The following is a 25,263-nucleotide window of genomic DNA, read 5'->3' as shown; positions in this document are numbered from 1 at the left end:
ACAGTTGTAGGCTTGGAGCACTGACTGTGTGCTCACTGTTGATGTGGCTGTTTGCTCGGATCCAGGAGGACTTTGGGCTTGGTAAGCTTACAGAGAATATTCAAGCTGGAAAGTGCACTAAAAAGTGAAATAAGGTCATGTTATTGCAACATGGAGCTAGACATACAGTCCATTTGTTGCGACCTGGCTCAAAAGGCCACAACAAAGTGGAGACACAACATGTCAACGGGTAGAAAAAGATGTTTATTAAAGAAAGTAATTCAAATTAGCCAAATTCATAGAGTGCAACAAAGTGGAGCAACTGAGAAAACCCGTACTTCATACTCAACCAAAACCCAGGTGTCTGCAGGGGAAAGCAGAGCGAGAACAGAGAGGAGCAGAGAGGCTTTAAATAGCTGCAGGACACCAGACCCAGGTGCCCTGAGTTACTGCAATCAATGCAATCACTGGAGCCAATGCAGCACAGACAGAACAGCCACACCCTCTCTACTGATGAACGCACAGGGGCATCACAGCCCCCCCCTTAAGACGGGGCCCCAAAGGGGTCCACGACAACCCAACATCCTTCTTCTTAACTCCAGCTTTTTTACTTTCCTTCTTAGGACTGGAGGACGCTCCTCCTCCGCCGCTGTCTTTGAACTCTTGCCTTGCGATTTCGTACTGCTTCTTCGCCTCCACTGCTTTTATGTCCCACTCCTCCTTGGGTTGGCTGGCGTTGAGCCACAGCATGTAGGCGCTCATCGGCCTCTTGGGCACGCCGACCTCCTTCGGCCTCCTCTTCTTCGGCCTCCTCTTCTTCGGCCTCCTCTTCTTCTTCTTTGTCTCGATCTCAAAGTCAAAGGACCGTGTTGGACCACTTTTTCTACACTCCGAAACAGGTAGGTCAGTAGACATCCTACGGCTCTGCGCACGCGTAACAGTATAAATTGGAAACACACTTGGAAATTGCAAACCGCTCTCATCTGGCTCCACAGATGCCAACGGCCTGGAAACCACCACTTACTCAGATTGTTGACAGTCCTACTCGCCCTAACATTAAGTTCCCAAATAAATCCTCCTTAATTGATCTCATCTTAACTAATGTGCCCCATAAATACTCATCTGTGGTAGTATTTGCTAACGATGTGAGTGACCACTGTGTTGTAGCAACAATTAGGGACACAAAAGTCCAAAAGGGTAAACCTCGTATTATCATAAAGAGAGACACTAAACATTTTGTGGAGCAGGGTTTTGTTCATGATCTGTTTGGTTTTGATTGGGAAAAAATCGATCTGTGTACTGATGTTGAAACTGCATGGTCTTATTTTTATCTTGGTTTTATGGAAATTATAGATAGACATGCACCCCTGCATACATTTAGAGTGAAGGGACGAGACAATCCTTGGTTTTCTGCTGATTTGTCCAGTCTCCTACATGAGAGAAACAAGGCCTGGGCAAAGGCTAGGAAATCAGGCTCCGAGGTAGAATGGCTACGCTTTAGGCAGCTAAGAAATAGCTTCACATCACAAATCAAAAGTGCTAAATCTAAGTATTATCTGTCAGTTACCACAAACAACCTGAACAACCCTAGAAAATTCTGGAAAGCCATAAAATCGATATCCACCGGTGAGATCCGTAATGAGCTACCTCCGTGCCTTACCACAGCATCTGGCTCTATATCGGACAGGGCCACCATACTAAATTGTTTTAATGAACATTTTGTGTCCTGTGGCTCTCTGTTTGATTCTGTTTCTAACTCTGCTTCTGTGAACACCACAGTCGGTGACTCTGAACAATGTGGTTTGGAAAACCCTTTCAGTTTTACTCCTTTTACTGTTGATGTTGTTCGTGAAGTCTTAACCAAGCTAGATCCTAAAAAGCCGGCTGGCCCGGACAACGTAGAACCTTTCTTTTTAAAGATAGCTGCAGATTTTATTGCTCCACCTCTCACTACTCTTTTTAACCTCTCTCTCAGCACGAACAAAATCCCAAAAATATGGAAGTCAGCTTATGTCCTGCCACTACTAAAAGGAGGGGAGGCCACTTTATTAAACAATTATAGACCCATCTCCAAATTGTCAGTTCTGGCCAAGGTTCTTGAAAGCCTAGTGAGTGAACAGGTAAAGGTGTTTTTATGTAACAATGATATCCTGTCTAAACATCATTCAGGCTTCAGAAAGAAACATAGCACCATCACTGCCACAATGAAAGTGGTAAATGATATTACGAGTATTTTAGATAATAAGCAGAGTTGTGCAGCTCTATTTGTTGACCTATCCAAAGCTTTTGATACCGTCGATCATCGCATCTTGAAGCAGAGGCTAGTCAGTATTGGCATATCCTGCCATGCAGTGGGGTGGTTTGTGAACTACCTCTCTGAAAGGTCCCAATGTGTTAAGTTCGATGGGCTGTCTTCTGAATGGTTAAACATCACTAATGGTGTACCACAAGGTTCAGTTTTAGGTCCGCTATTATTCTCTATCTATATTAATAGTTTAGGTGAAAATGTCGAAGGAGCAACCTTACATGCGGACGATACCGTTATGTACTGTGCAGGTCCCTCGATTAACGAGGCTGTTTTTAACATTATTCAGGCTCAGCTCTCTGAGCTTAAGCTTCTTTTAAATGATGTCATGGCCCTCCCGCTGCACGCCATGTGAGGGATCGGTGGATTCGCCCCGTTTTTCCGGAGCTGCGGGCTCTGATGGGCCTGCTGGCAGCTCCTCCTGCCCGACTGACTGCTCCCGGCCCGCACGGCGTTCAACACGCACATCTTCGTCAGCTGAGACGCACTACACCTTCGGCAAGCCCGGAGCGAAAACTTTGCATGGCTTTGCTAAATGCTAGGTCGATAGCAAACCAAACGTTCCTGCTAAACGACTTCTTCACCTCTCGTGAACTGGATTTTATGTTCCTGATGGAGACCTGGGTCCACGCTGGCGAGTGTACACCGTTCTCTGAACTTCTTCCTCCTGACTGTACATTCTTCAGCTCCCCCCGTGCCACTGGCCATGGTGGGGGCATAGCATCAGTGTTTAGAGCTAGCCTCCAATGCCGATTGCTTCACCCTGTAACTAGCTATGCCAGCTTTGAGTTGCAGCTTTTTGAACTGAACCCGGCCTCGCCTATACTCTGCGCAGTCGTGTATCGTCCGCCAAAGTGTAATAAGGATTTCATAAATGACTTTTCTGACTTTCTGTCCGTGATCATGGTGAAATATGATCGTGTTTTGATCTCCGGAGACTTCAATGTCCATGTGTGTTGCGAGTCCAAACCTCTGGTTAGGGACTTTTTAAATCTCCTTGATTCTTTTGGTCTCGTTCAGTCCGTGGCTGGCCCAACACACGAAAAAGGACACACTTTGGACTTAGTATTATCGTTTGGACTGTCTGTATCTGTGGATGAAATATGTGCAGCAACGCGTATCTCAGACCATTTACCGGTTCTGTTTACAACCTACATCCCTTCCGCAGGAGTCGAATCACGTGCCCCGGCGCGTCGTCTGCGTTCGATTAACCCCTTGACTGCCTCACAGTTCTCTGATGTTTTTAATGCTTCTCCGATCTGTAAATTAGATGTGAACTGTGCCTTTAATGCTGATGAGCTTATCTCCATGTTTGATTCGACATGCACACTAATACTGGATTCTGTTGCTCCTTTTACGCTTAGACGCACCAAAGTTCTATCAGAGCCGTGGCTCAATGACTGTACTCGTGCTCTCAGACGCACTTGCAGGCGTGCAGAGAGAAAATGGAAAAAGGATAAACTCCATGTCTCCCTAGAAATCCTTCGTGCTTGCCTTTCTGACTACCAGACGGCAGTCAAAGCAGCCAAAACAGAGCACATTTCTCTGTTAATCTCCAAAAACAGCCATAAACCTCAGGTTCTTTTTAATGTCCTCAACTCTATCATTAATCCCTGTGATGTTTCTTCTATTGTCCCATCGACTACTCTCTGTGATAAGTTTCTTACATTTTTTATTGAAAAGGTATCTGCTCTTAGGCTAGCCCACACTAGTGCTACCCCAGATCCTGCTCCTTTTCTGTGCCCTGCTGTCCTCGACCACTTTGAGCCTGTATCCCTCTCTTCTCTCTCGGATGTAGTCAAGCACCTGCGGCCGACAAACTGCACCTCAGACAGCATTCCCTCTCGCCTTCTCAGAGATGTTTTTGATTCAGTTGGAGCAAGTATTTTATTACTTTTAAACACCTCTCTTACCTCAGGATGTGTCCAAACATGCCGTGGTTAAGCCACTCCTTAAAAAGAAAAATCTCGACCCCTCCATTCTCGCAAATTTTAGGCCCATCTCCCAGCTACCTTTTTTATCAAAAGCCCTGGAGCGAGTAGTCTACGCCCAGCTGCAGTCTTTTTTAACCATCCATGGAATCCATGAAAAGTTTCAGTCTGGCTTCAAACCCATGCACAGCACTGAAACAGCCCTTTTAAGAGTTTTTAATGATCTGCTCCTAGCCGCCGACTCAGGTAGCCCAGCTGTCTTGGTGCTGTTAGACCTGACAGCTGCCTTTGACACTGTGGACCATAGCATCCTGCTGTCACGGCTTGAACAGTCCGCTGGCATCACAGGCTCTGCCCTTGCATGGTTCAGGTCCTACCTGACAGACCGTAGCTTCTCAGTGCAGCTAGGTGCCTTCTCCTCTGCCAAAGCCCCTCTTACCTGTGGGGTTCCCCAAGGCTCGATTCTGGGCCCCATCCTTTTTCTACTGTACATATTGCCCCTAGGTTCAATTCTCACAAAACATAACATTCCCTTCCACTGCTACGCCGACGATGTACAGATCTGCCTCTCAAAGCAAATGTCAAACACTCACTACAGCAGCTGATGGACTGCTTAGCAGAGATAAAATCCTGGCTGAGCAAAAACTTTCTCAACCTCAACGAGAGCAAGACTGAGGTCATCTTTTTTGGACCGCAACCTTCAGCCTCTCCGGTTGATATTCTGGGCTCTATCAAAAAAAACATCCTCCCCTCGGCCATGAACCTTGGAGTGACCTTCACTAGCACTTTTAAATTCGACAAGCAGGTCAGCACCGTAGTAAAATCCTGCTTTTTTAAAATAAGACTATTGGCCAAAACCAAGTCGTATTTATCTTTTAATGACTTAGAAAGGGTTATTAACGCCTTTGTAACCTCGAGACTGGACTATTGTAACGCTCTGTATGTGGGTATGGACCAGGCCCCAATTAAACGCTTACAGCTAGTCCAAAACGCTGCTGCACGTTTGCTGACTGGCCACAAAAAGCGTGACCACATCACCCCTATTCTGGCCTCACTACACTGGCTTCCAGTTCGGTTCAGAATTGATTTTAAAATCCTTTTATTTGTTTTTAAAGCACTAAATGGGCTGGCTCCGGCCTATATAGCTGAACTGCTCCAGCGCTACACCCCAGCCAGAGCTTTAAGGTCTGCTGACCAGCTGCTGCTGGTAGTGCCCAAGACCAGGCTAAAAACCCGAGGGCACCGAGCCTTCGCAGCAGCTGGCCCTAGGCTCTGGAACACTCTGCCCCTCCATGTGAGGTCGGCCCAGACCCTAGGGGTTTTTAAATCTAAACTAAAAACACACTTCTTCTCTCTGGCTTTCTAGTTAGAGCGGAGCACGACTCCTGACTTTTCCGTGTGTTTTATTTTTATTTTGTTTTTAAGATATATCTGTTGTAATTTATTGTCGTTTATTGTGATTGTAGTAATGTGTTTTTATTACATGTACAGCACTTTGGCTCGACCAAAAATCGCTTTTAAATGTGCTATATAAATAAAACCTGATTTGATTTTGATTTGATTTGATGACTGTCTCACTTTTACATTTCATGTAAATAACCTGCTTAAAAAACTGAGGGTTAGACTAGGTTTCTTTTACAGAAATAAGTCCTGTTTCTCGCTTGAGGCCAGGAAAAGGCTAGTCACTGTGACCTTTTTACCTGTGCTTTACTATGGTGATTTGTTATATATGAATGCACCTGCCAATTACCTGATCAAGTTAGATGCTGCGTATCACAGTGCACTGAGATTTTTGACAAATTGTAAAGCACTTACGCATCACTGTACACTGTATACCAAGGCGGTTTTGCCATCACTTACGGAGGCTCAGTCACTGGTACATGTTCATTTACAAAGCCATGTTGGATAAACTACCATCTTATATCTGCTCTCTGATCTCTCGACGAATTGAAAGTAGTTATTGCCTGAGATCGCATGCTGTGGTTTTATTAAATGTGCCAAGTGCTAGGAGTGTCTTAGGGAAGAAAGCTTTTAGATGTGCAGCTCCACTAACTTGGAACAGTCTGCAAAAAGAATGGAAGATTACCAATCTGGTACCACTACATGTTTTTAAAGCTCGGTTGGATGCTACACAATCAGATGCTGTTGGTACCTGTACATGTGGATAGATATGTCAATTGTAATCCCTGTAATTTTTGCTGTATGATGTCCTTTTGTTGTTCTGTTGTTTATGTTTTTATGTCTTCATGTGGAACCTACTGCTGCAGGTCTCCCTTGAAAAGGAGATCAATGATCTCAATGGGATTTCACCTGGATAAATAAAGGTTTTCAATTGAATTGAATGAACTTGCGCAATGTAGATTCAGTCAGCTCGCGATCCTGAAGATATTTTACATGCAGGAGCTGTGCTTAATTGGTTCTTTTGGTTCTCATGCACACACCTTCTCTTGTCCCCTGGGGCCAGACTGCAGGTTCCTGTCAGGACCTGGCCTGATTTCTAACAAAAGTTAAATTAGTTTACTGCAACTTCTTGTTATGTAGCCAAGATGTGGTTTGTTGAAGGTGAGAAAGTGGCACCTCTAAACAATCTATTATATGACTGTTATGAATGCAGCATTGGTGTACTCGGTGCGCTGCATTTTGACATATACTTTGCATTGGGAAGCATTCATACACTCAACACATTGAATGTAAACACAGAAATACTTGAATTGAGGCACAGCATAATTTCTTACACCAAAAGACACTGTAAATGCATTGTGATGCCACTCCCATTGTCTCTCCCAGCTCACCTCTTACATAGAAGTTGGGCCATGTGGTCACTATGTCTCTCCCTGCAACCTCACCTTTTGCATTTTCCACACCTGAATATGACACTAATATTGTGTGATATTGATGAATTGAGGTCCATTTATGGTACTTTGGTTATCTTTTCCCCTTTTTCCGAATACTTTTAGCTCAATATCACAATTCTCCTTGGTTAATTGGAGGGTTATTGATCACCTGTTGGCTCCTAATTAGTAATTGATAGCAGCTTGGTGCATTTCCCCTTTTGGCCAATCAGGGTGTGACTACTCCATTTCATTTAGTGGGAATGCTGACACAGCATTTCAACTATCTGTTATGCTACGCACGAAATTCTTTATTATTCCGCCGGGATATTTTGCGCCTCTTCTTCTCCTACATTGAACATCGCAGAAACGTTCAGCTCGATCGGGAATCGATGGCTATTACTTTTATCATTCATAACTTTCAAAATTCCAGAGATACATCCCATAATTCATCACATTTTCAACATGGAAGTCAATGGAGAAACTCTTCAGACTTCAACAAATCTTCATGCGACTTCAACTGCTAACTGCTCCTTCATACTTTCACTCAGAAACCTCATTCCAACTTTAAAATGTTACACATCTTTCTGACATTATTCGTGTAGCACAACTTTTAAATCTGATTCTTACTTTTAGAGATATTAAACATTGTTCAGACCTTGGTAAAGAGGCCTTCTTCAGATTTTAGAGTGCGTGATGTCACAGCTAGAGTGGAGGACAGATTTAATTTTGCCTTCACTAAAGAGCTAAGTAAAAGTACAAAAATCTAAATTGTATTTACAATAGGATACATTTACTCAGTTACTTTAAATTACCACCAAAGTTAAGTGGGGCAGCCTCCTACAGTTTTCAAGTTATTCAATCCAAACGAAATGTTATGCAATCTGTTCATGGAGAGTATTTTCTGAGATATCCTGCTGTGCTGCCTGTTCTGCCAACACATTCAGCTGTGTGCCGATCAAACAGCTCCTTATGCATAATGGAACACCGAACCAAACAACCTTTTAAAAAAACAAAACCATAAAAGTGTTTACTCAATAAATGTAATCCTCAGTTTGATTTTACCAGCCAACAAGCAACCAAGGGCTATAGTCAGGGGTGCACATAACTTTTTTAGTGAGTTACTCAGATGAGTACCAAGAGACAGCGTTTGGTACTCACCCCACACGAAGCGTGGTCCTCCTCAGTGTCTCCTTCACTGTCCTCAATTTACACTTCTTGCATGCTAGATGATGAAGATGATGAAGATGCACCTCCCTGTCTCTTTTTAAGCCTCCGATTTGCTTTCTCCAAAACTTGTTGCCAAAACTGTGAAGTCCTTGCATTTCCTGAGGCCAAGTTGAAGGATCAAATACTAAGAAATGATCACATGACTTGAAGTCATATCTGATTTCAAATGTGGGAAGTAACAAAGCACACTTATTTACTCAAGTACACTTTTGAGATACTTGTAGTTGACTTGAGTATTTCTATTTTATGCTACTTTATACTTCTACTTTTACTCCACTACATGTATTTAATACCTTTAGTTACTTTACAGATGTGGATGAATGATGTGAAATCTAATCAAGTGTTAAATCAGACTTTAGTTCCACCTGGAGTAAATTCACAAGCTACCCTGCAGTATACAAAGTCATTCAAACTAGCTGCTCCTTTACCAGCTTTGAGAACACTTTCATGATCAATCATTATAAAACATATCATATTATTCTGAAATGGACCAATCTGCACAATGACTACTTTTACTTTCTCTACTTTCACTATATTTTGATAATACTTTTCTAATTTTACTTGAGTAACATTTTGAATGCAGGACTTTTACTGTAACAGAGTATTCCTACACAAGATCTGAGTACTTCTTCCACCTCTGTCTGATTTCAAACTCTTCCATAACACCCTGAGTAAGTTTGCAGCTGTGTGTTTCACTCCACTTTGGTGTAAATAAAACTGCAGCAGCTTGACCACAGAGCGTGAACGTTGTGATCAGATGATTTTGCGCAGTTCTCCAGTGTGTGCGCGGGGCACAGAATGTGCACAGGGGAGTCTCCCACCGCAGCCAGTTGGCGGACTTTTGGCACAATTCTGTTGTTTATACCGACGTTAACCCTGTCTGTGCACACGGCGACCAACTCTGTCGTCCAGTGATCTAAGCCTCTGCCTCCTGGAAAGCTTCACAGGTCCGTCGGTTATGTCCTGCGCGGCTCACCCAGCTCCAGTTCAATCAGTCATAGAAAGATTTTTTGCAGGGAGCGAAACGGCAACGTAGCTGCTTAATGTCTTTGGGTTTTTTGACATGCCTAGTAGTTTACTCCATTGAGTGTTGACAAGAAACACGTGTAGACGAAATATGTGTTTTGTTTTGATGTTTTGAGGTACGCTACGCAAAGGCGCGTAGTGACACAAGTGACGTTACGCAATTCAGATTTGTGCCGCGCATGCGTACCTGCGTACCAGTTATGTGCACCCCTGGCTATAGTTTATGTTAGACGTTGAAATTGTAACTGTTGAAATCAGTGATGATTTTGCCTGATGCCAAACTTTCATAATGTTCTGTATTTAATAAGCAAGATTTACCAAACAGTGCTTTTACAGTTCAGAGGGACATAAGGATGGGGTTTTTTGGTGATAGAGAAGATACAAGTGCCCTAGGATTGGATAAAGAAAGTGGCTTAGTGTAAAAGACTGTGACCAGGCACTGCGTATAACGGCACTTAAAGGTGGGGTAGGTAACTTTGGAGAAACCAGCTCGAGTGTGCTAGAATTTGAAAATACACAGCCGGAAAAAATCTCCCACTTCCTTACAGAGCCCCTCCTCCAACACACACAAACGCGCACATGACCAATGAGATAAGTTTGTGCACAGATGGAAGGCTGACAGGCAGGTAGGCCATCCAGTTATTTTAGCCGGGCCGGCTAAAATGATTGGTCGTACTTTTTACAGTACTACGGCTTCCACAGATGAATTTTTTTTATGGATTTTTTGTCAAAGCACTTAAGATATTCATTGCTATCGGGATGTTAAGAGCATTCCATGGAATATAACAAAAAGTGTATCTCGAGCCGGTTTCTCAAACTTACTGTACCTACCCCACCTTTAATGATATATTTTCAATAAAAAAATTGGATGACTTGAAAGTTTGAGAAATAAAAAAGGGAAAAGGGGAAAATGTCTTAAATGTAACGTTTTTGATGAGAATACACACAGGAAACTGGGATACAAAAGTTATACTGTATTCTTACTTTATCAAATATCTTTGGGCATGAATCCGAAAAATACTCTATAAAAGGGAATGGGGAAATTGAGATGAAAAGAGACATATGTATATGCACTGAAGCACATTTAGTAACCAACTCAGGTACATGGAGGGAATTAAAATGTAAGATTATTATAATATTATTTGGAAACCAGAAACAGTAGCTAAAAAGGTCCCAAAACCGTAAAGAAATGTTAAAGAAATTGCGGTGCACGTATTGTTCACCATTCCCATATGTTTCTGACGTGTCCCAAACTAAGAATGGGATGAGGTGTTTGAGGCTCTTAAAGAAATGTCTACATAAATATTAATTCCACACAAATGGAAAAAAGCCGCTGAACAAAAGAAAAAAATAGTGGTCAAATGTGACCATGTCTGTACAAGTTCCTGAAACTGTAATAAAAAGAAAAATGGGAGAAGAGGTAAATTGAGTGCAGTGGATACAATAAATCAAGCACTTGTGTGTTCACAGCTGTGTGCATCGCCTGTGATTCATCTAAACATAATTCTCACCTGGTTTCTTCCTCCCTCTTGAATTTACACATTTGTATCAAGTGGAAACGGAAATGAGAGCTCTTGCAACACATGGAAGAAATCATGACTGACACTAGAAAGGTCAAGCTGATTTTAGGACGAATTTATTGGCAAAAAAAAATGCTGTGGGTCTTGGCCCATCCATCCACCCTGACTACTTACCCTCTGCAGAGGCTCTCTCGGAAAATCCTCAGCCCTTTTGGGTAATGGAAAAATATTGGAAAGGAAATTAATTTGTTATCACAAAAGCACATACAGGGTTGTTTGCCACATTTGAATCAAGTGTTACACAATCTGAATAATCCCAAAAATCTTGTTCCATTATACATTTGTGTAACGTTTATATGTAAAAATGCCAGCTTTCCCTTCAAGTCCTCTGGCATAATTACAGCACAGACTCTTTCTTTTACTAGTACTGTTGGTAAATTATTCTTTATGTTTGGCTGAGAAAACTGATGTCTGATGACTCAGAAATATTACTACATGAAAATCATGCTCGTCTTCAAGATATCCCAAGATTACAGGGGCAAGTAGCTACCAGTTAAAAGGCACAATTACTTCTGTTTCCAATTTCAAACAAATTAATCATGCAAAGATTTTCTTTCAGTTGTCTCCATTCACGTTTTGGAACTCATATGCCCTTTCAAGAACAATGTATCTTGCCTCTGGGTTAGGTGCCCCTCTATTTGGTTTAATGACAGATTTGCATGTGAAAGTTTACCAGTACCCGATACTCCCTGGAGGTGTAAAACACTGTGCAGGTGAATACCTGCTTGTCTTTTCCTGTATACCTAAAGTGTTGGTGATGATCTGGGAATGTATTGTTGGCTCTACTGACACCAGGGAAGCAGGTTTTGACTTGAGAACTTTTTGCCAGGTATCCAAAGTTGGCAGACGGGGCAGACCAAATACATAATGTAATAATAACACATGCCAAAGTACCAGGTTTCATTGAAAAATATTTATTTGTGAACAATAGTGTATGACAAATGGCTAAACGTGAGTTAAATCTATTCTGCAGATGTACAATCGTACAGCAGATGTACTGTATATCAAGGTGTAATAACATAAATATTCTGTTGTAAGGCACTTATTATAGTTTTAAGGAGAATTATAAGGTTATATAAAGGCATTGGTAGCATTGGTAGCACTAAATACATTACACATACATTCCCCATGTGATATTTAGGTAAAAATATACGGCAACACCACACAGTGAAAGGTTGCCAACTGAGTGAAAGTTTAAAAATAACTTAGCCAGTAAATGTTTTAAAATCCAACTCAGGCTAATGTTTATGTACAACAAAACAGCACAATTCTATTGTTATAATTTTTTTTGTTCAAGTTACAAAATACAGGTGAAAATCATAAAACAAACACACACACACACACACACACACACACACACACACACACACACACACACACACACACACACACACACACAAATAATCCCTACAAAATTATCAATTACTCAAAAAGTTACAGCTCGGCATTACTTAAAATGAAAACTTGTCATCAAAGTTATTCACCTTACTTAGAGTAGGAGTAGCATGCCATTGTCTTGGATGGTTTAAGTATACAAAAACAAGAGCAAAAACCCACCCTCTGAGAAATGTTTAGGAATGACTTAAAAAAATAACATTACTCATGAAAAACCTCTGTCAAGGCTCACTTAGTAAATTCCCCATTTGGGGATAAGGGCTTCAGCTCCACGCTGGTAGTGGTTCCAAGCATCGGAAGACTTTTTTGGTCCAAGGTGAGATCCATAGGCTTGCAGAGATTTAAGAATCGCTGAGGGGGAAAAAGACATTCAAGATAAAAGTGAAATTCAGTTCAGATGCCGAGGATACATTTTTTTGCATTCTTTATTCATTTGTGCAAACCATGAGAGATTATTTGTACTATTTACCTCTATTTATTTTGTATCTACCACTGCAATCAACCCGCTACCACACAGTATATTCAACAATGTTTTTTATTTTATCAATAACTTACTTGTTTTTCCTGAATGTGTACTTCTATACATTTAAAAAAAATGTTTATTTCACTTTAAAAACAATGTGCACACCTTTTAATCTAATAGTGGGAGATTTGTATATTTCGTCTCTAGCTAAACTGCTGTACATCTCCCCTCTGTGGGACGAATAATGGAATTGTGATTCTGATATTTCTGTATGATGATTTGTAAAGTCCAATTATTGTTCAAATACAAATTTAAAAAAGTCCAAAACAAACAATCAATCAACCAATAATGTTGACTTCTGTCACTCATTCCCTACCTCTTAGTTGCAATATTTATTTACCCAAAACAACTAGACATAGTTTTTAGCACACGTTAAACTCGACAAATAGTAAATAATACGGTGGGAATATTTTCCTACTGTATTTGTGTAATGAAGTGGGAATATTTTCGTAATGTATTTGGGATGAACACAAAAATGTCATTGTCACCTAGTGCAACTATGTGGCTAAATAATGCCAAGACCAGATTCAACGGGACGTCTTTCAGAGCGTGGCGTTGCTGACGTTGTACGGTAAGCGTCTTTTGTCATTTCCGGTTTCACTGTGTTTTTGTGTTGCTGCTGTCAGTATACTGTAGCTGCATAGTCTTTACTAAATTAATCTTGTTATATCCTTGAAGACAACGGATATAACTACGAGAATGATATCTACATATCATCCAGTACTGCTCAAACACAAGACCTGTCCTTCTACTAGCGATCAAAACACTAATGTTTACATTTTCATTTAATCTATGCTAAAGTTAGCCACTGTAGTTTAGCAGCCAGCTATGGATGCCCCCCTCTCCTTTTTCTGTTGTCTTTATGGCTCTCTGCTGAATGCGTGTCATGTTTGGCTATTTCTCTGCCTCGCTTGTTGGCAATGGTATATATGTATTAAATGTAGTTTATTTGCAGGGTGAGTTTTATAACCATAGAAGCAGGGCTCTGTACCATGGCTACTGTAGCTGTTAGCTAGCCCCCATTGGCTGGTGGATGCACACCGTATACTTGTCAGTAGGATTCATTGTTGCTCTTAAATGTTTTTAATGGGATACATTTAAAGTGAAAACCTAAAATATAACCAGATTTAAATCTGGGGGAATAAGTATTCAGGTCTTGTAAAAGTAGCAATTCCACATTATAAAATGTATCTGATACTCTGATCTACTTAAAATAAAAAAAGATAACATGCAAAATGTTCCAAATCTGAATAATGACTATTACATAATTAAATTGTAATTACTGATTCAATAATGTAGCCCTTTAGTGTTGCAGCTGGTAAAGTGGAGCTAATCTACCACCTTAATCTGTTTAATATTACTTATAATTACTGGTTGATAATGATCTGTATTATTAATCTGAATGTGCAAAGGTAATGCAAGTCTGTGAAAGATCAAATGTATCTCTAGTACAGTGATATAATCCCATGTTTCTTTTTTTTTTTGCGTACTGTTTATCAAGAGAAATCCTGCAGATTCTCTAGGGATCATATTTTACACAAAGGTGTCCAGACAACCTTTAAACAAATCATAACTTTAACAGTAACTGCACACATGCACAAAATGATTCAAATCTATATCAGAGGTTTAAAGTTTGACCTATCAGTGAGTCACTTTTAACTATTTTGAGAGCAAGATTTACCCGTACAATTTAGAGGGAAACAAGATAGTTATGCTTACTTGTCGAAGAGGGCCTTTTTCATGCATCATTTTGTATAACATAAAGAGTGGGATGAGGGAGAGGGACATGCTGGCAATGAACCATCCCAAGATGTTAGCCCAGAATGGATAAACATAAGTGTTATTGAACCTCAGCGGTGTGTATTTCACGATAGAGAAGATGAAGGTGCCCTGTGGTTAGAGGAGACAAAGGGGATTACTATCACCTGTAGAGCCTGTTATAAGTGCTTTACATTCACTAAATAGCTTTTTTGTGTTTACATTTTCATCTCTTATGAATGTACACAATTGTATCATACCATACATCAAATGGTGTTGATGATCATGAGAAGTATAGCAACATACATCAATGTATGAAAGGACAAAACTCTTACAAAACAAAATAAGGGAGTGATGTAGCGCCAGCAGTACTTCATCAATGGGAATGGACGATACCCTATCATGTCTGTGATGTTGCCATAAAAACGGTCTGCACCTTTTTAGAGAAAACAAAAGATATTTGAAAGTTCAATATTGTCTTTGATTTAAGTTATTATCAAATGTACATAGTGTTTTTTACCCTGTTGAAATAAGTTGTAATACAAGTTTTCATAATATGAAAAGGATATACATTTTTGAGTGAATTGTTTGATTTATTTGTGTTGTCTTTGACTCACCATAGACCCAGGCAATACTGACAGACTGGCAGAAGGAGAGAAGCAGCAGGGTAGTGCCGCTGCACACATGATGGTCCAACAGCTGGAGCAGGTACATGCCTCCCTAAATACAAGGACAAAACAACTTCCAATAAACTATATTCCCAAAAGTTTCTTACGACATAATCAGTGTATATTACCCGAGGTTCTTTAAAATAAAAAAGTGAAAATCACTGTGGGAATGAGCTTTAAGATTAAAATCCGATTGACATCTGAATGTTCTGATATTTCAGTTTTCTTAATGTTTCATGTTGCTAATTTATGTCTTTGACACACTTTTATACAGTTGGATGTTCTGATGTTTCACCTGGTTGCAATTAATATATGGTATCAGTTTTTTAATACATTCTTTCTAGTTATGATATAGTGAAGGGACTGTAATTCAACTTTTCGTATGTTTGAACAGCATATTCTACTATTTCATGGAGTCTCTTGGAAAGCATTGGGAACCTGGTGGGCTCATAGCCATTCTTAGAGAAACAAGCTACTCATCGCTAGTTAATAGTATGAAAATAATTGCTTTTGTGTTTTAAATGGTGATTGCAAAAAGTAAATCTTACGAGTGTGAACAAGGGACTCTAGAGCCAGGTATGACTTGTGGTTGAAATACATGGCAAACACATTACATCTGGAGAGATTGAGATGTTATAATGAAGATAGAGGAGGTCGGTTGAATAAGATCTGGGACGCTGTCTTGTAATGTTTTCAAGGTGGGAAGGACTTCCAAGGTATAGCAGCTGAAAGTGTATATATTTCTTTATTTTGACTATGGTTGTACGCTTTAATATTTTCAGAGACAAACTGCTTTTATTTAATTAGTGTTTATTTTCTTGTTTTTATCCATGCAACTCTCAAAAAGAACATATCGATGAAAAAAAAGGCTCTCCTGCAAACCTAGAGCAACAGAGGGAGGTTTGACTGCATCTGAATGCCAATTAGTCTTTTTCTGTTAGCAGTTGTGCAGTACCTTTTAGGGTTCTTGCTTGTGACAGAAACATGAAGGCTTACCAGTCCTGGAAGTAATCAACATCACTTTATGTGTGATGTTGGATTGACTTAATTAATCAAGAAGGTTGTGTTTCATTGTCAGTTTTTATCTGTATTATGCAATACTACTGGCATGCTTTACATACATATTGGTGAAAGTGTGTGTATTTGCCAAGGTATAACATATTAAATGTTGTAGTACATCTGAATCACATTTTCCACTAGGGCATTTGGCCTTGGTGGAGGTGGCCTTGTAGTTAGTTTAAAGTCCCTTTCATACACAGTTCTCTCTGCTTTGATACATGTACCATTTTACCAGTCTTCCAAGCATTTTAAGTGTAGCATAAATAATACTAAAGCTAACTGTTTGCATGGAGTTTACTATACAAACCTCAGTGACTAGGGAGAGTCCCATTATGCAGCAGGTACTGCAGATAGCCAACAGAACCAGCTCACGTCTGTAGCCTCGGCGCAGGGCAGGGAACAAATCAGTCAGTGACGTCATCAGACACTCCAGACCAACAAACTGGAAGAAAGCAGTGAGAGTAAAGAGAGTCAGACCTTTGTTTATTAATTCAATCTTACATTTATTTATTCAGAGAGGTTTGGCGGGTACCTGACTGTCCAATCCGAGCAGAATGATCATGAGGAAGAAACACACCGACCACACCTGAGGCATGGGCATCATGGCTACAGCACGTGGGTAGACAATGAATGCCAACCCTGGACCTACACACACATCATGTAACAACATATAACAGAAACATAAATCAAAGGCAATGGGCAGAAATGTTGCTTAGATGTATTTTCATATAATAAATTTAGAGCAATACCAAAGTATTAGACATACATTACAATGATGATTGCACTAGTCAAATGACATGGCATTTCATCCAGTAGTTGAGAGCTATTTAAGAATGCCTCATCATCCAATGTTGTCAAAATCAGACAAACAGGAAACAACCCTTTATTACTTGCAATGTTCCAACATGGTCGTATTGTAGTAAAAAAAAAACGTTTACAGAATTAAATGTACAGTATGTCTTCTTTTTCATAGTCACTGAGTGAAAAGACTCACTTGCTTTTAAAAACCTCCCTTAGTTATAATCAAATTCAGCACAGGCTGGTTAAATATATAGAAAAGGGTTCTACGACAGATAATTTTGGTGTGTTATGTATTTGCAGCACAAACAAACAGCGTATAGCTTTTATAAATTAGCTGAATCTATTGGATTAATGGTCATTTTGGATTTTATATTAATGCAACTGCCAGCATTGGTGCATTTGCAGGCTCTTTGTTGGCATTTCTGGAGTTGTTTTCACCAAGTGGGAGGTATTGTGTGTGCCCAAACTTCCCAGTGTTCCAGAGCCACAAAGCCAGTCAAAGTAGCCAAGTTTCATCGAGAAAAACTGTGTGTTAAGTATTTTGGAATTGACGTCTGATTTGTAATGCTGTTGAGTTGCAAATGTAACCTCTTCCGTTAGAAATGTGAGCAAATAAGACCTGTGTATGCAGTTATAGTCCGGAGAAGTTGTCAAAAAATGTAAGAACAAAAGATGACAAACGTAAGCCTCTTAGGTTAGAAAGATACGAGGATAAGGAAACGCCACATAAATTGGCACATTTTCCCACACAGGGAGAGTTTAAGCAGGGAAAGTTTCGGGCAATTTAAACTATGAGCTCTCCCAACAAGGTGAGCAGTTAATGTAATATACCAGTTTTTTACTCTACTGCTCAATATCAAGTGAAATGAGAGAAGTCAGTACTTGCCTGATTGAGCTACTTCAGAAATATCCACTCCTTGCTCTTTGGTCATGAAACCCAAAACAGAGAAAATGGCGAAGCCTGACACAATGCTGGTGGCACTGTTCAGTAGACACAAGTAAAAACAGTCCCTGAAAAGAAAATGAGCACAGTTTTAAAAATGTGTAATGAGTAAGATATTTGATACACAAGGATGTTTAGAAAATCTTGGCATTACATTGTGCTCAACTCTCTTTTCAAGTTAGTTTGACGGTGTTCCTGCACAACCTAATTCCTAGTCATTATTAGAAGTTCTAGACTTACTTTTGGAAATGATGTCCTAAAGGGCTTTTACATGTACACTGTACACTTGGAAGTTGTACAGTCTATTTCTGCTGTTTTTGGTGTGGGGGTGTTTTGAAAATGTGTATTTATTGTATGCTGCTTGAACATAGTAAAGTATAATATATTTATTTTTCTATGGCTGGTAATTTCTGACCAGGAACACCATACATAACGTTTGAATTACATTACATGTTACTTGTTAGACGCTTTTATCCAAAGCGACTTACATACTCAATACTGTGGACAATCCCCACAGGAGCAATTTGGGATGAAGTGTCTTGCCCAGGGACACAACGACATGCTGACTGCAGTGGGGTTTGAACCTGTGACCCCCTGATCCCAACACCAAGGCTCTATCCACTGCGCCACACGCCTCCCGTCGTGTGGCCCCATTAATATTCAGTCTAAGTGGTACTCCCTCTTTTTATATGTTCAAGTCCCACAGTGTGGCAGAATACATAAAGCCTAAAATCAATCAGATTAATTATATATATGACAAGAGAAAGTTGTGATTGGCCAACTTCGGGAACCTTAAACTGACACAAATCAAATATGTTTGCGGAAAAATTATATAAAGAACAAGAAACACTACATTTAAAAGAAAAATAATCATAATAATGTTGACAGGTCAGGCCATACTTGTAACAGTCGTTATTGAAGGTGTTGTAACTCCCAAGAGAAGTTAGGAATCCAAGGCCGATGGCATAGGAGAAGAATATCTGAGTTCCAGCATCCATCCACACCTGAAAGCAAGTATATGTGTGAAAAATATATATGTGTATGGTTATGACTCTGTGTAAAGGACAGTGGTTCTGCTCTAAATAGCACATGGGTTTACCTGGGGATCTGAGAGGCGGGAGATGTCAGGGTAGAGGTAGTAAATGATCCCGTCCATCGCCCCCGGGAGGGTGACACCACGGATGAGCAGAACAAACAGCATAATGAAGGGGAAGGTAGCTGTAAAGAAAGCCGCCTGAAGATAAACAAAGACATTTATTGCCAGCTTGCACCAATATGTAATAGATCAGTCCATGAATCGACCAATCAATGAAACGACTGATTGTTTTAGCAGTTATTCAAGATTCAAGATTCAAGGCTTTTATTGTCATATGTACATAGCTACAGTGTAGTTATGACTGATGGGAAAACAATAACTTCCCACATATTAATTAACAGTAGCTTAAACATGCTAATTGGGTAACAGGCGGCTATAACCTATATATTTATTATGTAGCATCAGATTTAACACCTTCATCATCTAATAGAAATAAATGTACAGTTGGATTACTGCTCTTAGCTGCAGCCACTGTAATATGTTTTATCCATGTGTGATACCTTAAACTGGACACGGGTCAGATTAAAGTGAACCTGTGTATTGTAGACACACCAAGTCCTAACTACCAGGTATTGCATGACTAAGCCTTATCTGTGATATTTACTCACCCACCGTTTGCCCTGATAACCATTTAAACTTACATTGTTTTAGACCACTTTCTTATCCCTTCTGTCCGCTAGAGGAAACCCTACGTACGCCTAACCTGTCTTGTTATTCATCCTTGTGGGAATCTGTATTGTCTATGTTTCTCCCCTAGACCTAACCATTAAAACTACTAAACCTTAAACGTTACTTTAACCACAACAGAAAATGTACCCTTGAACAACTTGTATCCCTAAAATAAACTTGTCAGCTAATATCATTCAGCTAAATATCTCGAAAAGATAATTTGCATGCTCTATTAAGATGCCAAACTAAAGTGACTACTGCCAATAACCACTTCTAAGCTAAACACCCACGTGAGATGTAAACAGTAAATAAGAGCCTGGATTAACTCTCAGTCTGGGACTTAGAGCAAAGCAAATATGTGGGTATAATGGCCGACAGATAGTAAGAGCAAATCCCTTAAACTAAACATTTCTGTTGGACGTCAACAGTGTGGAGTATAATGGACTCCTCAGACCCTTCCTGTATTTCTAATCTTCTCAGATATCTGATAAAAGAAGTTGCAGCCTTTGACCAAAACCTACCTCATAAAGTCTCATTTGTATTGCGCTGCTTAGGGCCTGAAAATCACTCTTGAGTCTGCCTCCCTAATGGAACAAATAAGCCTTTTGTAGACCCTACCAGGAGCTACTTTCTCCAGAAAAAACCCGAAACATCTCCCTGTTTCATAAGCTCACAGGGTCACAGGGTCACCGGGTCACCGGTCAAAGGGTCAATGGGCCATCAACTCCTCACCCCTAATTAGCATTATTACGGTGGGTAATATAACTGCTGATGTAAAACACTGCTTTTAATGTCCTATAAATCTTGAGCACATCAGGTAATATATGTTTCCATATAATATAAGTCTCATGTGGTAGTGTGATGGTGGAACTCCAATTCATAAACTTAGTATATCAGTACACCCGTCACTGTAAACAACCAAAACAGTACATGTTGTGAAGCCAGTGAGGGATACTGTCCATGTTTTTGTATTAGGTACTCCACTTTTTTTGTGCAAAAGGGTCTACGTGAGTTAGAGTGAACTCAAATGTAGGTTAAAAAATAACTTTTGCCTATTTACACTAGTATTTACAATTAATATATACAGTACCTGGTGTATATAAACTGGAAGAATAGATGTCGGTTTGAATAATACTGTATCTTTAAAATAACTTTTAAAACATTTTGAAAACTAACAAAATCATTAAAACTTTATTTGGACCTGCATTTTTCTTCAAGAATGTTAAGTGTTTGACCAGCTAACCTTTCCTGTTGACTTGATTCCTTTCCAAACGCAAAAGTAGCAGAGGACCCATGCCAGGATGAGACAAAAGACCAGTTCCCACCTCAAGCTACCGACGTCCTCAATACCACTGGAGATTTTCAAAACCCGGTGCCTGGACAGAGAAGGGGATTCATGGGTTAGAGAGAGAGCAAAATTAAATAATAATTACAAGTGAAAGAAAGAGAGAGAGAGAGAGAGAGAGAATCAAAGGGAAAGTGAAAAACTAAGCAGAAGAATGAGATGGTGATATGTGACAGAAAGGTGTGAGAGAAAATCAGAGCCGGGCTCAAATATGGGAGTGGAGAGGGGGCACCAAAGGTTCATTTTAAAGCACTTTAATGGGATAGGGTGTCCTTCCAGTTGAGACAACGTGATAATAAACTCTCTAGAGTGAGCTTGTAGTGGATGGAAAAAGATGCAGTGTATTATCTGTTGCTCTTCTAGGAGAAAACTTGATGCAGTGCCATCTTGGCTGCCCTGCATGCTATAACGTTCTGCATGCTGGTACCATTGTTTCCCCCTGTCACTCCAGACTAGTGGTGGTAATAGAAGGGGAGGGAGATCAAACGTAAATGATTGACAGAAAGAAATGCAATTCAATGTGTGAGTTGACTTCATGCTTACTGCCAGAACTCCATAACAGGAAGAGTGGTATTCAGTCTTGATGCCATGCTGAGGCTCACATTGGGATGGGAGAGATCCAGACAAGACTCTGGGAAAACAAAACAATGTAAATATTCACATTTTCAATATTGCATCAAACAGATTTTTACAGGTTTTTATGTTCATACACGTTGCATTACTTCCATAAAGCAAGAAAAGAGAGATTATTTTATGAGAAAGAAAATGTTCTATATTTTTGCTTGATATCCCTTGCGTTGCACATTACACAAACACTTTTCATGTAACAATATTGCAGTGAAATCCGTAATCAAATAAGTATATATTAACTTAAAATACATTATTCATACTCAATATCTGGTAATTATAAAAATGTACATCTACAGGCTTCCGAAGCCCCCGCCAAAAGTTTGAAGACAGCGTACTGTACCTGTGTTCCACTCGTGTCCACATGTGGCCCAAGGCAAATCCGCACTGAATGATGAGAACAGGTAAAAGAACGCCCATGCAATGATGATAATATAAGAGGTTGCACTAAATAAAATGATTAAGTGACTAGCATAGCCCATGCCTGAAAAAAAGAAGGAGAAAAATACAAGAGTGAGGGAGTGTGGCATGCAGATAATAGTATCTTGTTGCACTCAACAACACTGTCTGCTCGGTACAGAGAGACCTGTGCAGAAAGTCAATAATAAGATAATAATCATTATGCAGAGATAAATGACAAATAATCTGCTCCAAAAAAATGAAATAGGCCCACGGTGACATAGCCAAAAGGATACACTTTGTGCGTAATTACGCGCACTGTTCATATCCAAAATATCCGGTGAAGAATATAACGAGCCACTTGACAAATACGAACACATTTGCATAGGTAATTCTACTGAAAATAAGAAATGTTAAGACATTACCTTGGAAAAGCGGACAAATCTTTCTCCAGCACGTTATACTCCCCTGGCTAGTGTATTGTCCTAAAGCAGTCTCAAGGAAGAATAACGGGATTCCGCATGTAAACATGAACAAGAAGTATGGGATGAAGAACACGCCTGCGAAAAAGAAAATTGCCTTTACTTCTTTATGAGACTTAAAGCAACTGAGAGCAACAGACTGTGTGAAAATAACTCACCTCCGCCGTTTCTGTAGCATAGGTAGGGAAACCTCCATACATTGCCAGGGCCGATGATCGCACCCATCACAGTCAGGAAAAACTCGGCTTTGTTTCTCCAATTACCCCGTCCCTCATTATCTTTAGACGTCTGTGGGTGTCCGTTCGGCACCGACACTGTGTGGATGCCATTTTTTCCGTCCATGGCCATCTTTCGTCCTTTAACTCACTTAACCGTAAGTTTCCCCTCTGCAGTGTCAGTAACTCCTAAACCCACATGCGAGTTTGGGCGTTCTTGCCAAAGTGTTTCCGCCTGAACTGCGTGAAGTGATGTGATGCTCATGTAGAGTTGACGATGTGTTGGGGAATGATCTGTTAGTCCTGTTACTGAGAGTGCTGTTGACTGACACTCAAACTATTTATGCTGCAGATGCGTAGATGGACATTGGGAGGTGGGGGTATGGGTTGCAAGGTTGGAGAGGGGGGGGGGGATGTATGTAACCATGGATGTATGATTGAAACACGGTGAAACAAGGAGACGGGGGAAAGCAGTCATTCCGGATTATTCATGTGTTCTCATCAATTTCAACAGGTAGATGAGATAGCGAAATTGGTCACATCCCATACTCAATGCAGAGCATCAATGTTACAAAACTATGCGTTTTGCAATAAAATGTAAGATTAAACGTATTCAGTGTTTTGCCTTACTTTGACCTTCAAGTCAGATAACACTGGATACAAATGTGATTAGAATAACCTTGCAGAAAACACACTTAAAGGCTGAGAAGGAATAATGAAGCCTGAGTCTGCAAGTAGCTATAATATACATTTGCTTCAGACGTTTTATGTACTAGTATTTATGAATGGCTTTCTTATTTTTGTAGAGAACTCAACAAATAAACCAGCAAACAATTCAGTGATCGAACATTAGGGGGCACTATCTCTCACTCAGTGAGACAGTAGATGCACATTTAAATGTTTTATTTTATTTTTCAGAATAAGTCTTTGTACAAAGGACACCTGATCATTTCAATTCAATCAAACCGTTTTTTGTGATAGGGCTTGGACTAATTTCCTATAATATGAAAATAGTAGCAATTGAAAAATATCTTTCAACTTGTTTTATTTGGGTCATGGTTAACCTTGATAATGGGAAACAAGATGATCCATTATTTTTGAAGAGTACACTTTATTTCATTAATTATTAATATTAATACATCCTTACTGAGATAGACATACCATCTATAGATAGGATGTTATTTCGGATTTACAGTAACTTCCATACTGTTAAAAGTTTGCAATTGCCTGCCCCAAAAAGACGATTCAGAATCAGAAGAGTCAGATGCTTGAGAGTACTGCTCTTTATTTTTGAATGGTCTTTCATACATTCAGGTTGTACAAAACCTTCTTTGCAGATATTGTGTTGTATGGATTTGCAAAAAAAGTCATGTTTTGTACATGGAAAACAATACACTGCACACTTGGTCAACCATGTTGAAAATTGAAAAGGCAGAAACCGACAGATACCTCTGAGAAACAGTTAAATAACAATGGAAGAAATCACCAGTCATTGGTTTAAAAAACGTAAAGCTTAGCGTCGACATGAATGCAGATTTGAAGGTTCCCCTCCTCGTGTTTTGTGCAGATGTAAACATTGACAATGAGAAAGGAACAGTTACGGTTTCAGTGTCAATGGTATACTAATGCCAATAACAACCTGAAACAAACAGGCATAATTATTGCTTCAGCAAAGCCCTTCTTCAAACTTCACAGTATAAATAGGTTAGTCGAGGGTGAGCATTGTTAGAATAATACAACGAAATATCAGTTGAACATAAGATTGATTGACAAATGACTGTTTAAACGTATTCAATCTAACCACGATTAACACTTATATTAGCATGTATATGCTCCTTTTACAGAACAAGATGAGATGAATACAAACTAAAATAAAACAGATAGTTTGTTCACAATACATTAAAACATGTTTTACAATTCCAAGAGAGTTTGCTGTTCTTAGATCCGGGGAGAATGTTTCATATTTAAGGGCCATAAAAAACACGGTTAGGGTTAGAAATAGGCCCATGATAAGTAAAGTTACCGATGTTCGATTATTATTATTATTGTTATTATGTTGTTGTTGTTGTTGTTGTTGTTGTTGTTGTTGTTGTTGTTGTTGTTGTTGTTGTTGCTATTATTATTATTATTATTATTGGTTTGAGGCACTTTACTTGAGTATTTCCAGTTTATGCTACTTTATATTCTTCTCCACTTCATTCGTCTGACAGCTTCAGTTAGGCTATGTTAAAGATTCAGATTATCAGCTATTAAAAACTATGAATAAACTAATACACTATGACATAATATAGGTTAAGATATTCAGCAGCAGTATATAATTAAATGTTATGAAAACATTCATGCATCAATAGTCATAATCCAGTAATTTATACTGTATATTAGTGAAATTAGCTACTGCACA

At 39.6% G+C, this 25,263-nt stretch overlaps 1 protein-coding gene across 1 annotated transcript; it reads right to left on the bottom strand.

The window, feature by feature from the left end:
* Nucleotides 1-12,505: 12,505 nt before the first annotated feature.
* LOC117490423 (sodium- and chloride-dependent GABA transporter 2-like) lies at nucleotides 12,506-22,995 on the bottom strand. Its single transcript, XM_034140170.1, has 14 exons — nucleotides 22,806-22,995; nucleotides 22,591-22,725; nucleotides 22,110-22,250; nucleotides 21,683-21,770; nucleotides 21,038-21,170; nucleotides 19,129-19,263; nucleotides 18,930-19,033; nucleotides 17,973-18,097; nucleotides 16,818-16,930; nucleotides 16,593-16,727; nucleotides 15,176-15,278; nucleotides 14,894-14,994; nucleotides 14,520-14,690; nucleotides 12,506-12,628 (listed from the first exon to the last, which is right to left on the bottom strand). The coding sequence occupies exons 1-14, from the start codon at nucleotides 22,993-22,995 to the stop codon at nucleotides 12,506-12,508; spliced, it is 1,797 nt and encodes a 598-aa protein (XP_033996061.1).
* Between the last annotated feature and the right edge of the window lie 2,268 nt (nucleotides 22,996-25,263).

Source organism: Trematomus bernacchii, unplaced genomic scaffold (assembly GCF_902827165.1).
Source record: "Trematomus bernacchii unplaced genomic scaffold, fTreBer1.1, whole genome shotgun sequence".
NCBI lineage: Eukaryota > Metazoa > Chordata > Actinopteri > Perciformes > Nototheniidae > Trematomus > Trematomus bernacchii.
This window is presented reverse-complemented; position numbering and strand designations above follow the sequence as displayed.